Source organism: Lontra canadensis, unplaced genomic scaffold, assembly GCF_010015895.1.
Source record: "Lontra canadensis isolate GAN:19392208 unplaced genomic scaffold, GSC_riverotter_1.0 scaffold764, whole genome shotgun sequence".
NCBI classification, from domain to species: domain Eukaryota; kingdom Metazoa; phylum Chordata; class Mammalia; order Carnivora; family Mustelidae; genus Lontra; species Lontra canadensis.
In genome coordinates, this window is record NW_022631748.1 from 1 (window position 1) to 17,152 (window position 17,152).

At 36.5% G+C, this 17,152-nt stretch overlaps 1 protein-coding gene across 1 annotated transcript in view; it reads right to left on the reverse strand.

The window, feature by feature from the left end:
- Positions 1-764: 764 nt before the first annotated feature.
- Positions 765-17,152, reverse strand: part of LOC116863253 (WD repeat and HMG-box DNA-binding protein 1-like) — a gene marked incomplete at its 5' end in the record, with an annotated part of 28,473 nt that continues 12,085 nt past the window's right edge. The window contains 10 exons of the mRNA XM_032850740.1: positions 765-1,032; positions 1,935-2,105; positions 2,709-2,752; positions 4,872-4,928; positions 5,316-5,434; positions 5,531-5,748; positions 7,843-7,974; positions 8,634-8,748; positions 14,773-14,929; positions 16,855-16,992. Coding sequence (XP_032706631.1) covers positions 871-1,032; positions 1,935-2,105; positions 2,709-2,752; positions 4,872-4,928; positions 5,316-5,434; positions 5,531-5,748; positions 7,843-7,974; positions 8,634-8,748; positions 14,773-14,929; positions 16,855-16,992 — 1,313 coding nt within the window. The remainder of the gene's footprint in view (positions 1,033-1,934; positions 2,106-2,708; positions 2,753-4,871; positions 4,929-5,315; positions 5,435-5,530; positions 5,749-7,842; positions 7,975-8,633; positions 8,749-14,772; positions 14,930-16,854; positions 16,993-17,152) is intronic.

Consider the following 17,152-nt stretch of genomic DNA (forward strand, 5'->3'; position numbering starts at 1 on the left):
AGCTCTCTCTCATAAGAAAATAAATAAAAATCTTAAAAAAAAAAAAAGAGACCTCAAGAAATGTGGTAACATATTGCACTGGCAGACAAATAGGATACAGGTAAATAGGAACTCTCATATTACAGGAGGCAAAGAAAATGATACAACATCAAACGGAGAAAAATTTGGCAATATCTATTGAAATTAGAAATGCACATTAACTTGAAGCATACAGGAATCCATCTTATAGCTATAGGTATATGTGAGAAATGACATTCATATGAAGTTATTCTTTGTGCTACTATATGTACTAGCAAAAGACCAGCACCAGTAGAGAACTGAATAAATTATGGATATCCATTCGGTGTATGTGAAAAGATTAAAGAAACTCTTTATGCAGTAATATGAGATATTCTATAAAAAATGTTAAGTGAAAAAAAGCAAGGTACAGAATAACATGTATGCTACCATTTCTGTAAAAATAAAAAAATAGATAAATCTAAGTATTTGAACATGCACAAAAAATATTGGAGAGCTATGTGAGAAATCTGTTGTAGTGACTGTGCAAGAGGGGTACTGGGTGGACAGGAAAGATGTTTACTCTTTATCACACTTTTTTTGGGTAACTTTTCACTGTTTCTCCCATGTAACTATCTATTTTAAGATTAAAAAAATTATAAAATATGTACAATTTAAAACACATATAATTTATCAGGGTGTATCTTATTAAGTAACATAAATAGACATTAATCAATATTTATGGCTTCCTTTCCTTAAAGTTTTGTGTTCAGAATGTCCACTACCAGTGTCAATGTATTACTTGTAATAATGAACAAGAGAGTTGAGTAATTTTGTATTGTTTCTGTATGCCTTTTATTGGGATATTATATCTTAAGAATAATAAATTTGTTTATGTACGGACCTTTGATTTTCAGTGTTTTGAGGAGACATAGCTGGTGTTTCAGATGATGACTGTTTAGGATGTTCTTCTTTTACATCCTCAGTCTTATCAGTTTGGGAAGTTCTTTTCTGGAAATAGGATGCTGCAGATGCCTGTAAAAACAAACATAATGAATACTGTAACAAAATCTAGTAAGATTTCATATACTACAATCAACTTTTTAAAAGTGTGGGAAAATATATGTAGAATTCTTAAACCAACATGTGAAGAAGCCCCTTGAGGTTCTCAGCTGAACATAAACATGACTACAGACACAAAATCCCCTAAAACTACAAATTCCGTATTTTCTAAGTGCTGAATTTTATTATATGAAATGGGAAAGAAAAAAGATCTATTGTACTAATGACAAATCTGGGATGAAATACAAAATCTGGGCTGAAACCAGAAGGCAAAATCAGAATACAGAACAAGACTGGGGGGCGCCTGGGTGGCTCAGCTGTTAAGCGTCTGCCTTCAGCTCAGGTCATGATTCCAGGGTCCTGGGACCGAGCCCCACATCCGGCTCCCTGCTCAGCGGTAAGCTTGCTTCTCCCTCTCCACTCCCCCTGCTTGTATTCCCTCTCTTGCTGTCTCTCTCTCTCTGTCAAATAAATAAATAGAATCTTCAAAAAAAGAAAAAAAAAAAAAAAAAAAAAAAAGATTGGGGCCAGCTATACAGCATCATCTCTAAACAAAGATATGCATCAGAATCATCTGGAAAATTTTTTTTAAAGACCAGACAGATGCCTGAGTCCCTGGGCCCTGAATGTATATGTATATGTATGTATATATGTATGTATGTAATATATATATATGTATGTAATATATATATATATATTTTTTTTTCTTTCCCTCCCAAAAAGTAATTCTGAAGCAAAATCAGATTGGAGAACCACTGCCCTTGCTAGACAATCAATCATAAACAACCGGAGCCTCCTGTCCCATACCTGAGAGAGTGAACAAAACAAACAGAATATGTGCTACTTATTGTTAATGTGGGTAGTTGAAATTGTACCTGCTTAGACTTTGGCTTTGGAACTAGAGGCTTTATAACTGGAGACTTTTCATTATTTGTAGCTCGATTAAGTGTAGTAGATTTCTTGGATGATTTGTTCATATTATCTAAAATATTACTTGAACGTGCTGAATTTACTGAAGTGGATGGTTCTTTGGAATTGGCGGATACCTAAAGAACAAACTATTAGCATTTTATATTTAAAGAAGAAAAAAAATCCCAAGAGACTAATTTTTCCTTAAAATATGTCAGGTCTATATTGTGGTCTCACATTTGGAATTGAATACATTTTATACAATACAAATTAAGACTGATACACGTATTAAATATACCACATCCCCAAGGAAAAGAGGGAATAATCTTTCAAAACTATCAGTACTTAGGGGCACCTGGGTGGCTCAGTTGGTTAAACAATTGCCTTCGGCTCAGGTCACAATCCCGGAGTCCCGGGATCAAGTCCCACATCAGGCTCCCAGCTCTATGGGGTCTGCTTCTCCCTCTGACCTTCTCCCCTCTCGTGCTCTCTCTGACTCTCTCTCTCTCTCAAGTAAATAAATAAAATCTTAAAAAAAACAAATCAGTATTTAGAAGGTAAGTAGAACATATAACTCTTAGACCAAGTGTGAACTAGTGCTGCTTTCATCTGTTTTCACGAAGATCTGCTTTAGTCTTTAATGTCTCCAAGTCTGGAGAGTGTCATCTGGTGGTCTGGAAATATTTCTTTGTATAAAAATGTACTGAAATACATTTTAAATATCACTGGAAAGAGTTTACCTTGAAGGGGTTTACTCGTCCTTGGTTGCTACAGGTAACTGCACCTTTTGTAAGAAAGAAACCCTCACTTAATGTGGCAAAACATGGAAGACTTCTGACTTCTCTAACAATAGATGGAATATTTTAATCTGTATCATACAAAAACAAATGTACTTTGCAGCTTTAAAACTATTAACAACTATATATGACCTCCTACCTCTTTCCAAGCTAAAATACAAGCTAGTAAATGGGAACTACCCCAACTTGTTACTATGAAATATAACAACCCAATATTCATACAGATCAATCCTTTTCTCCTATTACCATGGAAGAACGGTGACTCATTTTAGCTAAGTTAACAATTCCTCTACTTGTGCCCTAGATCCCAATCCCTCCTGCTTTGTCAGGAAACTTGCCCTATCAGTGCCTACACCATCTTTGGATGTATACTACTTTTTCCTCTTTATTGGCTACTCAAGTTTCCTAACTTAAACAAACAAAAACAAGCCCTCCCAACCCCATAGAGCCAAATTCAAGAGCTGTCAACAAAGCTATTCCCAGTTCCTCAAGGTTCATACATTCCCACATCCAAAATATAATGGCTTCCAGCCCTACTATCCTATAGAATCTGCTCTTGCTAAGGACCCAATAAAGTCCGTCTGGCCAAATATGGTGGGTAGTTTTCAGTCATCATCATTTTGACCCACTCAACAGCATTCTACATAGCTGAGTGTTCCTTTCTTTTTGATCCTGTCTCCTACCCTTGAGTTCTGAGATTCCATGTTCCTATCTCCTTCCTCTCTTACCTCATTTTCTTTTGATGGTTCCTCCTCCGCCCAATGTTTAAATGCTGGGGATTCTCCACCCCCTAAGCTCACTTTTCCTCTCACTTTATATCCTCCTCCAATGCTCAATCACCCATGCCCGTGATTTAAACTGCTATTGTTATGCCAACAATTTTCACTTTATATCTCGCTCTCAGACTACTTTCCTGAGTTCCTAGCCCAAACATCCAATAGTAGTTCATCTTCCTCCTATCTAAACCTGAGTTTCCCTAGTGTTTTCTAACCCAGTAAATGGTACCATCATTCATTCAAATATTCAAGCTGGGAAACTGAGTCATTCTTATACCCTGAACTTTCATACTCTCTACATTTTCTTCAGAAACACTTTATCAATTCTTCTCATTCTTTCTCCCATTCGTCACCACCACCCAAGTCTAAGACACTATTCAATGTCACTTGGGCTGTCTCCTTATGTGCATTCCTCCTCTGCCAGTGTGCACGCTCTGCCTCTGCTTTAAATCTACAACAGCCTCCCAGTGACCTCAGAATCAATATCAAAATCCTTACTGTGGCCTCCATGGATCTGCGTGATTTAGCTCCCGCCCTTCCCTCCAAAACCACTCGGTGTCACTTTTCTCTGACTCTGTGCTCTTCGCACTACTCTTACAGTCTTCGCAAATGCTATTCCTTAAGTCACACACCTTTCCCTTGCTTCTGCTCTCACCCACGTCAGCCTAGCTGATTCTTATTCATCTCTGCTTTAAACATTCCATGAGGCCTCCCTTGGGGTCCTGACAAAGCCCTTACCTCTGACTAGAATACAGCATACTGTTATATGCTCTTATAATACTCTGTACATGTGTTTCCAGGTAATTTTTTAAAATCAAAGGACTAGGGGCGCCTGGGTGGCTCAGTTGGTTAAGCGGCTGACTTCAGCTCAGGTCATGATCCCAAGGTTCTGGGATCGAGTCCCGCATCGGGTTCCCTGCTCAGCGGAGAGCCTGTTTCTCCCTCTCCCTCTGCCTGCCTCTCTGCCTACTTGTGTTCTACCTATCTGTCAATTAAATAAATAAAATCTTAAAAAAAAAAAAAATCAAAGGACTATATACACATGATTTAAAAATTCAGTTGATACTATGTAAGATTTACGCAGGAATCAACCATGCATGTCTGCCCGACTTCTATATGTCCCACCTAGTCAAATACCTGACACACAATAGGCATTTAATAAATATTTGTAAAATTAGCAGTTTCACAAACAATATTTCTGATAAAAACAAACCAAGGGCAGAAGAGTGGAGGTGGGGGTGGGCAAAAGGGGTGTATTTGAATAGATATATCACTTTAAAGACTACTCGCACAATTTTCTTGATATTACAGAATCAGACATATTTCTTACCTGACTTAATAGCTGGCACATCAGCAGAATTTGCACTTTTGGAAAATGGATTCAGTCCTATAAAATTTAAAACAATACAATGTAAATGGGGAGATAAAGTTACTCTCTATAATCAACAATCAGCATAGATATATTAACAAAGCACCGGTATTCAATTTTCCTCAGCTAAGTAAAATGGGGAAAGCCACATAAATGACATTTCTCATCCTTAAATTGCCTTAAAAATGTATCTTATGGGGCACCAGGGTGGCTCAGTTGGTTAAGCATCCAACTCCTGATTTCAGCTTAAGTCATAATCTCCAGATTGTGAGATTGAGACCCATCTGGCTCCTCGCTTGGCGGGCAGTCTGCTTCTCTCCCTACCTCTCCCTCTGTCCCTCCCCCAACTCACACACATACTCTCTCTCTAAAATAAATAAATGAATCTTTAAAAAAAAATCTTGCCATGGTTATGTAATTCTGGTTCTTCTTCTTTATCATCAGATTCTCTGGTGTCCTCTGCATCTTCTTCAACTTGGTTTCTAAGCCTTGGCTGGCTCCAGTCTGTAGCAGTATTACTATAACTAAAAGACAATATATTATTCAATAAAGAGCTATACAAAGACCAATTTAATATTCAGAATGGTAAAGAAGAATTTAAGCAACTGATTATTTCTTACCCAGCATTCAGCTCTTTTCTGAAATCTTCCTCTTCCTCTTCTTCTACCTGGGTTGCTGCCAATTCAGCTGCCTTCTCTACAGCCAGTTCACTAAGTCTTTGGGCCAATATTAATCTCCGGGAACGAGAAGCATATTTAATGGCTAAATTCACAGCATTTTGAGTCATTAAATCAGCTAGTTCCACACAACGGAATTCCCGATCCAGTTTACAAGAAAGCTAACCCAGAATGGAAAAAAAATAAAGCCATGTCAAGAGAAACTTTTTATTTTTAAAATTTTTAAATTTATTATTATGTTCAATTAGCCAGCATATAGTACATCATTAGTTTTTGATATAGCGCTCAACGATTCATTAGTTGCATATAACACCCAAGAGAAACGTTTTAAAAATAAGAGAATGATACTAGTAGTAAAACTGAGAAATCAGTTTTCTAGATAATGCATCTCACTGATTCTAAGAACCATATTTTTATACATTTTAACATCTCTGAAAGTGGGAGCATCTCACAACTGATGGTGGGTCAGAGTTTAACTTGTAACATTTTTGGGGGGGCTTAAATAATGATGCATTTTACAATCAATAGTAGCTTAGATTCAATCAAATAAGGCTTAGGATTTCAGGCTATTAATTGCAAGGGAAGTAAAGATACTCCTTTACAATTCAAATGTGGTTTTCTTAAACTTGTTTCACTGCCCACCCACCCTCACCCCACCCTCGCCAAATAAGGCAGCAAGTTCAAAGAAGGAATAGATAGTAAATGATTTATTTGTTATTCCTTTGCCCAGAATTGGTACACAAATACTAGTAAGTGAGTTTGGGTGGGGAGAAGTAGATTTAGCCATTCATTTTTAAGTGTGATTGTCTAAGATCTCCAACTACCAGAAATATTTACACAACTTCTAATTAACAACTCCCTTTTTCTTGCTCTATTTTTTTATATGTAACAATACAAAAAAAAGGGCATTCATTTAACATCTTAGAAAACACTTGACTACTTTTCTTTTGGTATGAATTTTTACAACTCAAAGTGAGGCAACTCAAGTACAATGTAAGGAAAATTCGTACTTCACAGACTACTAAGGGTTTCCTAATTCATAGGGTAGAAGGATTATTTTGTTACTTAGACATCCCACATCTCATGCCTCAGCACAGAAGGTTTAGACAATCACCTGCATGTCCTTTTCAAGGTTTCTACTATCACTCATCTATAAATAGTACTTCTTAATCAGGGTAGTACTCTGCCTCAGGGGACATTTGGAAATGAAAAGTAGTAGGATTCTCATAGTAAGGAGGCTGAAGTTCCAGCATTTGCCAGGGGGACAGGAATGCTAAAGAACTGACCAGTCCTTAAGCTACTGATACTCTGTTCAGAAACACTGTTCCAGAGGAAATGCTCCTCCAATGCTACATGGTAAATAACCAAACGGATATTCTTACGTGTGCTGTGGGAAATAAGAATGTTACTAGTTCCTACACCACAAATGACATTTTTATAAAAGGAACAAAACTTACTCTACAAATAGCTAATTAAATTTCTTCAGTACTGGGGGGCACTCGGTTAAGTGACTCAGCTCGGGTCCCGATCAGAGTCCCAGGATCAAGTCTCACATTGGGCTCCCTGCTCAGCAGGGAGTCTGCTTCTCCCTCTGAACCTCCCCCCCCACCGTCACACTCTCTCAAATAAATAAATAAATAAATAAATAAATAAAATCTTTTGAAAAAATTTTCTTTAATACTGTACTCAAGACAGTGTCACATAGTGGTGACAACAGTGAATACTACCTTTTCCCAACAACATGATGGCTCTAGAGAGTATAAGGCTAAGTGAAATTAGTCAGAGAAAGATAAATACCATATGATTTCACTCATATGTATAATTTAAGAAATAAAACAAACACAGAAAAAAGGACAAATAAAAAAACTAGACTCTTAACTATAGAGAACTGGTGGTTACCATAGGAGACATCAGTAGGGAGATGGGTGAAATAGGAGGAGGTTAAAAGTACACATATCTGCCCATGATCTTAGTTACAAGGTAAGGTCTAAAATATTTTACTTATTTACTTTTTAAAATATTTTAACTACAACATCAACTGGGAAGCAATTGAGTAATGTACGGAATTGTTGAATCACTGTATTGTACATCTGAAATTAACATAACAATGTAAATTTAGACTAGAATTAAAATTTTAAAAATGAAAAAAAAAGTTTCTGAGGTTGTGGAACTTGGTGCTAATTCACATACTTTTAAGAAATCCAATCTATAGAAAAGTGCAACTTTAATTTTTCCAGCATATTTATTATACTCACCGCAAGCATTTTCATTAAAAGCTCCTGTTGTTCTTTTATTGCTTGATTTTTAGTGCTTTCTTCATACTCATAACCATTTTTAGCTAAATAATCAAGGTAATTGTGAAACATGATGGAACGCCAAAATTGTTCCTATAAAAGTGAAAAAAACAGCTTAGAGAAAACTACCAGCTAATACCAGGCAAGTATTAAATATTTATCTTAAGATAACGGATTCTGAATTAAAATAATTTTTGAAATACTTTTTCTATAGTTTATTTTGTAATTCAAATTTTAACATGATACCAAACCTTAACTTCATCTTCTGTACTTAAAAAAAAAAAAAAGAAATATAACATTTTAAACAGTACCTTAGCTATCATTAATGCTCAGAGAAGGTGGTATGCTACTTTTTAAGAGGCTGGTTTACTTCCTATTTAGAGTAACTAATTACAAGATTTCAAATGACTTTTGATGGTACAGGGCTATGCCTAGAGTGAAGCAAGCCTGGTCTAAGACGCAATATTTATGGAGGTCCCCCCTCTCAGGCACTCACCCAACTCTGAGAGTGAGTGAGAGCCCTTACCCTGATGTTCATACCCATTTACCTCACAGACAAAATCCCTGGAAGCAGAGATGGCAATCAGGTACCCTTGTGATCATAAGCAGTCATCCTCCCACCCTACTACCACTATTTATTTAATCATAAAGTAATGAGTATTCAACACTGTTTATCAGGGAAATTTTTAAATGTCTACATCACAGGCAATGTATTATCAAATTCAGAGTGTCAAGGTAAGATTTCCACATACCTCCATTTGTCCTTTCTCTGTTGCAATCTGACAATAAGGAAGCTTAAAGGATAGTATAGCTACAGCAGGTCGTGGAAGGGTGGGAGGAAACCGAGAACCTTTGCAAGGAATGCACCTGTCAATAAAAAAAAAAAAAAAAAAAAAGTCTCACTACAAAAATTCCTTCCCAAATCATAAAAACTGTTAAAATATAAAATTTCCAAAATTCAATAACTTGGAATAATATTATTCCAATAGCTAGATTAATAATATACAACAAATTACTCTTTTTTTTTTAACTTCACACCTGATTGGGGTTTTTTTTTTTTTTTAAAGATTTTGTTTATTTATTTGGGAGAGAGAGAGAGATCACAAGTAGGCAGAGAGTCATGTAGAGAGAGGGGGAAGCAGGCTCCCCGCCGAGCAGAGAGCCCCATGTGGGGCTCGATCCCAGGACCCTGAGATCATGACCTGTGCCAAAGGCAGAGGCCTAACCCACTGAGCCACCCAGGTGCCCCACATACCTGATTAGGTTTAAAAACTATCCCTCCCCATGCATTTTAAGAATTTCAACAACCCCTCCTCATATCAGTTTTTCCTTCGGAAACTGTCCACTTTTAAAATATGGCAGCTCGGGGCACCTGGGTGGCTCAGTGGGTTAAGCTTCTGCCTTCAGCTCAGGTCATGATCTCAGTGTCCTGGGATCGAGCCCCACTTCTGGGCTCTCTGCTCAGTGGGGAGCCTGCTTCCCTCTCTCTCTGCCTCCCTCTCTGCCTACTTGTGATCTCTCTCAGTGTCAAATAAATAAATAAAATATTAAAAACAAATAAAATACGGCAGCTATGCCATAATAGTTGTCAAGGGATCCATGTTATAAAACAGATGACCCAAGATGAAATACTGATGAAGCATTTCCTTTTATTTACCAGTTTGGGAATACTTGGTACTGCTGGTAGAAAGTGTCAAATAAGAGAAAAAGATGGTGATATGTCCAATAGAGATATGTCCAATAGAGATAAGTATCTACTACTAAATATTGGTAAAACTGAAGCAGAAAATCCAGTATATACCTGGTTATAATATATACCTGCTCTGCTAAATCAATGGTTGCCTTATGTGATAATAAATAGCTCAGTGGCGAGAGCTTTGTCTAAACCTTTTCTGATTATGATATGGAAGTATTTAAAGATGCCCATCAGTATGAACAGTAATGCAATTCATTAATTAAAAAGCATTCATTAATCACAGAGTGACATATGCATGTAGAATACCCTTTCAACTTATGTACTCCAAATTATTTATAAGAAAACCACTGGAAAACCATGCTCACACATGAAGTACCTTGGGTGAATTTTCTAATTTCTCTAGTCATTTAAAAATACAGTACAATGTTCAATGCCTATTAATAACCACACATTTAATTTATAGTACAGCCTTTTAGTCATGGCTTAAAGTCATGACTTTCTTAAAGGGAAATACTAAGTAGAAATCAGATCCTCAGGTGTAAATTTTTTTCATAAATGTCTTCTAATATTATCAAATGCCCACTAGAATAGTTAAAAATTAAATAAGTGGCAATACTCAGCAATCTTTTAAACTAGAGAGGCCCCCCTTCCTAGTAAGATTTGAATACACTTTCTTCTTTTTGTGACCCTACAATAAAAATACAAACATGTTTTTAGCGTTCCAATACTTTTGAACACATAAGCTCATTTCTTCTTCTTCCTCTCCTTTTACGATTTCATATAAATCAGTGGTTATCACCATACCAGGTGGCAGTTTGAATACCTGAAAAAAATCTCTTGTAGCAATTCTGTCATTCACAGAAGCTAGTGGTTTATTAGTCATGCAAAATGAAAAAGCACATGTGCATTCGGAAAGGAACAAGTCTAATTATACATATATACGTATATTAACAGATAATCAGAAGGAACATTGGGAATAATCTTAATTGCCTTAACATTTATTTTTTTCTATAAGAAGACTTATACTCTCTTGTTTAAAAACATTTTATACCTCAAATACTCTATTGACTTATCACAGTAAGCAATTATCACAAAGAAAAATTAGGACTTTATTAATGGTTTTTTAAAGCTACATTTATATCAAAGCAGGGTACTAATTCACATTTCTTATACTTGGAGCTTTAAAGACTTGAAAGTAAAAAGACCTGTTCTCCATTAAATACCCCTTTCATGAAAGAAGAGGAAGAACAAACTCATTTGACTGCTAATTTGGTGGGTTTTGCCTATAATGAATGAGCCTCCAGGAAATTGCGTGGCTAAACCATCTGGAGGAGAAAATGCAAAAAATAAACTATGGTTTACCAAGAAAACAAAATTACTTCAATTCCTTTTCAAATAAATAATAAAACTTGTTCTCTTATTAAGGGAAGAGTTGAAAAAATATTAGACTAGTGAAAATTGGGGCCAATGTTCAGACTAAGCTTTCCCCAGGTAACAAGTTTTGCTTTGTGTCCTGGGTTGCACAGAGGAGACTTTGTTCACAACTTGTTTGGAGCACGTACTCAGGAGTAGATAATGATTTTAGCAGCCAACTCTTCCAGGCCTTTACGTAGTACAGCACATATAGTCAGTACTGTAACAAATGCTTGTTAAACAAAACTCAAAACAAGAATTCGTTTGCAAGCACGCTTAAAACTCTTAAGAGCTTTTAAAAGCTAAAGAGAAAAGGAAGGAAGGTTAATGTTGGTAGAGAGCAAACTGGACTGTAGCATGCAAAATCAGGAAACTCAGTTATATATTAACCAGTAGTGATTATGAAAAAAATCTTCAGTGTAAACAATAAAGATAGTTTTTGCTAAACTGAAGTGTCATTCGAATGGAGGTAGGAGTGATAGCTTCTACAGATTAGTAATTACTCATATTCATGATTAAAGGCAGGTATTTCATATGGACTCAAATGACATGTTTTTAATTCCTTTATTTATCTCCCTAGGAGTTGAACAGTTAAGTCACATACTAACTGTGTTTAACTGTTTGAGGAAATGCCAAACTGTACCGAGTTTCTATCCCACCTAGCGCTGTTTAGGGTTCCTCATGCTCAACAGCACTAATTATTGTCCATCTTTCAGATAATAACCGTCCTGGTGGGTATGAAGTGGTATCTCTGTGATTTTGATTTGCATAATGATGCTTAATAACTAATGAATACCTTTTCATGCATTATAGGCCGTGCGTGTTTTCTTTCGAGAAATGTCAATTCAAATACTCTGCCTAGTTTTTAATTGAATTACCTTTTCTTAGGTTACAAGAGTTCTTTATATATTCTGATACACATCCCTTTTAAATCTACATGGTACTCTAGTGTGCACTCGTACCTAACGTTATTACCTATTCTAATAGAAATTTAGGGTTCCAATCTTTTGCTAATATTAACAATCCTACAATGTAGGGTATCTTTTCCATGTGTCATTTCCACATGTGCTAGCAGCATATTTCCTAAACTTTAATGCACACACAAATCCCCTGAGGATCTTGTTAAAATGCAGGTTCTGATTCAGTAAGTCTGAAGTGATACCTGAGATCTGGTGTTTCTTTTCTTTGAAAGATTTTATTTATTTGAGAGAAAGTGCATGCATATGTGTGCGAGAAAGAGGGCATGAGGGGCAGGGGAACCGACATGTGGCTCCATCCCAAGACCCTGGGATCATGATCTGAGGGGAAAGCAGATGCTTAACCGAATGAGCCACCCAGGTGTCCTGAGATAGGGCATTTCTAATAAGCTCCCTGGTGATGCTGATGCTGCTGGTCCATGGATCACACTTTAAATAGCAAGTACTAGTACATCTGCAGGAAAAATCCTAAGGCAGATAAAAGAGCACATGCATTTCTAATTCTGGTAGTTCTTGACAAACTGCCTTCCATAGGGATTATAACCCATTATACTGCTATCAGCAATTATAAGCTTGATTATTTCCCCCCAGCCTCACCAACTAAGAGAGTTATCAAATTTTCAGATTCTCCTCACTTGATAAGTAAAAAGAGAGTTTTTATAAGTTTTGATTCATATTTTTCTTATTTTGATAATCAATCATCTTTTCACATATCCAAGAGCCATTTTTATTTTCTTTTCTAAGTAGTGCCTTTCTTGAAATAGTCTCTACTTACAACTTCAGTGATATGATGTTCTTCAAGTGATTTTTCTCTTGTTTGCTTAGCCAATATTCCTTTTCCTCGTTCAAAAGCACCGTCTCCCAATACCTGACCTCTAAAGGTTGGAATTTCTAAGGGGTGGATTCTAGTGACCTTTTTTGTTTCTTTCTTCTATGTGTTCTCATTTATTACTATGACTTTATTTTTTTTAAGTGTTTTATTTATTTTTGAGAGAGAGAGAACAAGTGAGTGGGGGATAGGGGGGCAGAGAGAGAAGCAGGCTCCCCATTGAGCAGGGAGCCCAATGTGGGGCTCAATCCCAGGACCCTGAGATCACGACCTGAGCCAAAGGCAGCCACTTCACTGACTGAGACACCCAGGTGCCCCTTGTTTATTACTATGACTTTAAATACCTTCTATATTCTGGTGATTCCCAAATTTATATCTTACAGTCATGTATTATAATACCTTCTTGATATCGCCACTTGGCTCTTCTGCAGGCATTTCAACAATATACCCAAGAGAGAATTTGTTTTCATCTCCCTTATTTCTATAAATGGTATGACTATCCATCTAGTTGCTTTTATTGGAGACATAGGTGTCATTATTGAGTCTTCTCTCTCACTCCCAACACCCTATCTACAGAAAATCCTACTTGTTTCTATCTCAAATCTAGTTCCCTTAATTTCTACTGCCACCACCCTAGTTCCAGCTACACTAATAGCTCTGCTGGATGACTGCAAAATCTTCCTCAATGTTTCTCAATGGAGGCACTGATAGCACTTGGGAAGGACGATCTGTAGTTCAGTAGGACCATCCTGCACATTCTAAGATGTTCAACAGCCCTGGACACAGCTCTCTAAATGCCAGGTAACCCCTGATCATTGTGATGGCTAAAAATATGACCCTATGTCTCCAAACACTCTCAGAAAGCAGGATAAATCCCCTGACTGAAAACTGGGCTCCCTAATTTCAGTCTTACCTCTGCCAATACATTTAGCACATGTATTTTTCTTTTTATAGTATAAATCAGATTACGTCATTCCCCAGATAAAACTGTAGAATGGCTTCACGATACAACTTCAAATGAAATATTAACTTCTCTATATGGTCTATAATGCAGCCTGTGTCTAACTTTTTCCGATATCAGCATGGACTTAAGCTTCCCATCAACCCCCAACTTCTTAGCCATTTTTGCATTCTTTCAATTCTTTAAACACACCTAGCTCTTTCTGACTTGAGGACTTTTATACATGCTGTCTATTCTGCATGGATCATTTTTCACTCCACTTTTGCCTCACAGACTCCTTGGCCTTGGGTCTCATTTTAATTCTATCTCTATTAAGAGTCCTATGTGATTATGCTACCTAGAATGTGCCCTTCTATTATGCTCCATCATGGGTCTGCTCAGATTAATTTGTGGCATTTATCCCAAGTAGTAATTAATATTTACTTATTTCTGTTATCTGTCTCCCCAGTCTATAAGCTCCATGAAAGCAAAGACCTCTTTGATCACCAAGTACCGACATAATGTTACTGCCAGTTGCTTAGACCAAGAAGATATCAAGTGTCAAAAAAAGAAGAAAATATTTAATATTGAATAGAGACTAAATGGATTGAGAGTTGTACACCTGCAGTCAGCTACTAAATTTTTATTAGCCCTCTCTCTGGTTACAATTACTGAGCCCTTTAAAACTCTCAAAAAGCCACTGAATTATTCAATTCTAAATCACAGTTTAAAGTAAAAGGCTGTAATAAAAGATGAAATGCCCCATTTCGCTCTCCCTTCCCGGTCTGGCTGAAATAATACTGAAGACTCACCAATAAATTTAATTTCTATTTTGTTCAGTAAGTTCTAAGTCAAGCAATCAGTTGAAAACTTCAAAATGAATATAAACAAGTTTCTAAGTTAGTAAATATGGAAAGCAAAAATATGAACTAACCTGAAGGACAAAAAAATTTGTAAATACCTTTAAAGTGTATAAAACAAAAAATTTCACAGTACTTTTTAGAAAGAAACAACCAAGCACTTTCTAATAGCCTACCTGAGTTGCTGGGGATTTTCATGGATACCAACCACCCAGTAGTGATCAGATTTTCCTTTGCAGTGTTCTCTTGTGTTACATACTGGAGTCCATGTGTTACCAAGCCCTCTGTTAAACATTCTAACAATACCTTCTGAATCCACATAACAGGGAGTACCTACACAGCAATTGAAAAAGGAATCACTTGGAGAAATAGCTACATATTTGTGAAATAAATCCAATTTCAAAAATATATGCCAATGATTCAAATGTCAGTTCAAAAGCAAAAAGGTGAATACTTAAAGATCATTTCCCACAAAACTTCATTAACCACACAGAGTAAGACCTAACTGAATAAAAGAAAAAAAAAATGCATGACTAAAATTTACCCAAGGGAAAGGCTGATAGTTTCAGTGAGAACTATGCCACCTACTGGAATATAGCAGTATTTTTAAAAGCCAATTTCAGTTAAAAAAAAAAAAAAAAAAAAGGTTAAATCTGAATGTGAAGTTTCACTAGTTAAGAGAGACTTGGAAAAATGACCGGAACCTGACGCACAGTGATGATCTAGAGAAATTTGTCTTTAGTACTCTTCTTCTTCTAGCTTTCTTGGCCTTGTCACTGTTGTATTCCTCAACTCCTACCTAAGCAATTCTTAACCTGAAAACAAGTCAGCATCTCTGTTTCCCACTTACTCTGTTCTCATGTCAGGAAGTACATAATAGCATATTTGCTAATTACCCCTTTCATTATCTGTGACTTCATACACCTCTCACACTGCAAACAGCATGTTCCTCAAGTCTAGATCTAACTGGTAACTGGGGGAAAAAATAAAGCTATATGAATGGAAGTTATTAATGGTCACATTAGAACATAAATAACCAATAAGGGGCACCTGGGTGGCTCAGTGGGTTAAAGCCTCTGCCTTCGGCTCAGGTCATGTTCCCAGCTTCCTGGGATCCAGCCCTGCATCGGGCTCTCTGCTCAGCAGGGAACCTGCTTCCCCCACCTCTCTGCCTACTTGTGATCTCTGTCAAATAAATAAATAAAATCTTAAAAAAAAAACAAAACAATCAAATCCCACTAGAAAACATCTAGAAATGGTTGATTTTTTTAAAGACAAACTGGAGTTTCCAAAGATATAAGTGAAAGACATGAATCTCCAATGGAAATATCTGAGTTAGAGAACAGGTACATTAAACAGGTACCTTAAAATAAGGTACTTCAAATCATCATCAGTCATAAGCCATTATTAAATGAGTCTACAAATGTAACTTTTAATTTCTTAGTGCCAGATGAGGAAAGGGGGAAAAGAGGCACCTAGGTGGCTCAGTGGGTTAAGCCTCTGCCTTCAGCTTAGGTCATGATTCCAGGGTCCTGGGATCGAGCCCTGCATCAGGCTTTCTGCTCAGCAGGGAGACTTCTTCCCTCTCACTTTCTGCCTGCCTCTCTGCCTACTTGTGATCTTTCTCTCTCTCCCTCTGTCAAATAAATGAATAATAAAATCTTAAAAAAAAAAAACTGCTAAAAAAAAGGAAAGGGGAAAAAGTGAGGCTAATTTGAATAATATATTTTATTAAACCCAATATATCCAAAATATTACCATTTTAACATGTAATCAATATAAAAGAATTACTGAGATTCTTCTTTTTTTGTACTAAACTTTCAAAGTTCGGAGTATTTTATTCTTACCGCCATCTCAATCTGGATTAGCCACATTTCAAGTGCTCAATAGCCACACGTGGCTACCGCAGAAGACAGTGCAGCTACTGAAATTTCCTATTTTTTTTTGCATAGAATCTCCTGGAAAAGCCACAACTTTACCACTGACTTGTATCTCCTTGTTATCTATAACAAACTTTTAGAGAAATGTATTTCTCTCTTTGTATGTTTTCTAAACAGAATTCACGTGAACATCATATCTTATACATAAAAGAATGGCTATCTTGCCTAACAATTCCAGTTTCCCTACTGCCAACATAGTAAAGAAGTTTACACATATAATACAGATAATTCACCTTAAGAAAATAATTAGGAATAAAACAATGGAACAATTTCTACTTGAAAAAATGTCTTTAATATAAATAAGTTAATTTATCTTGCCTTCAGCTGAAAATCCAACCCACACTAGGTAGGATTTCCTCGTAAGAGGAAGAGGATCACCATGTAAAATTTGTTTTTTCTTTTTCCCCAGCTCTAGCAGTTGAACTCCAAGGCACTGATCACCATCAAATCCTGCACCTAGTGAGAATATATAAATAGAAATCAGGTATCAAAGGCTATTTAGCTATAATGCAGTCTAGAGTACCTTCTGTGATTTTGTGAACTGATTTTGTGATAAACTCTATATTAACTAGCACTACTCTTTATGGATAAACCCCCTGACTGAGGTACCATTCCC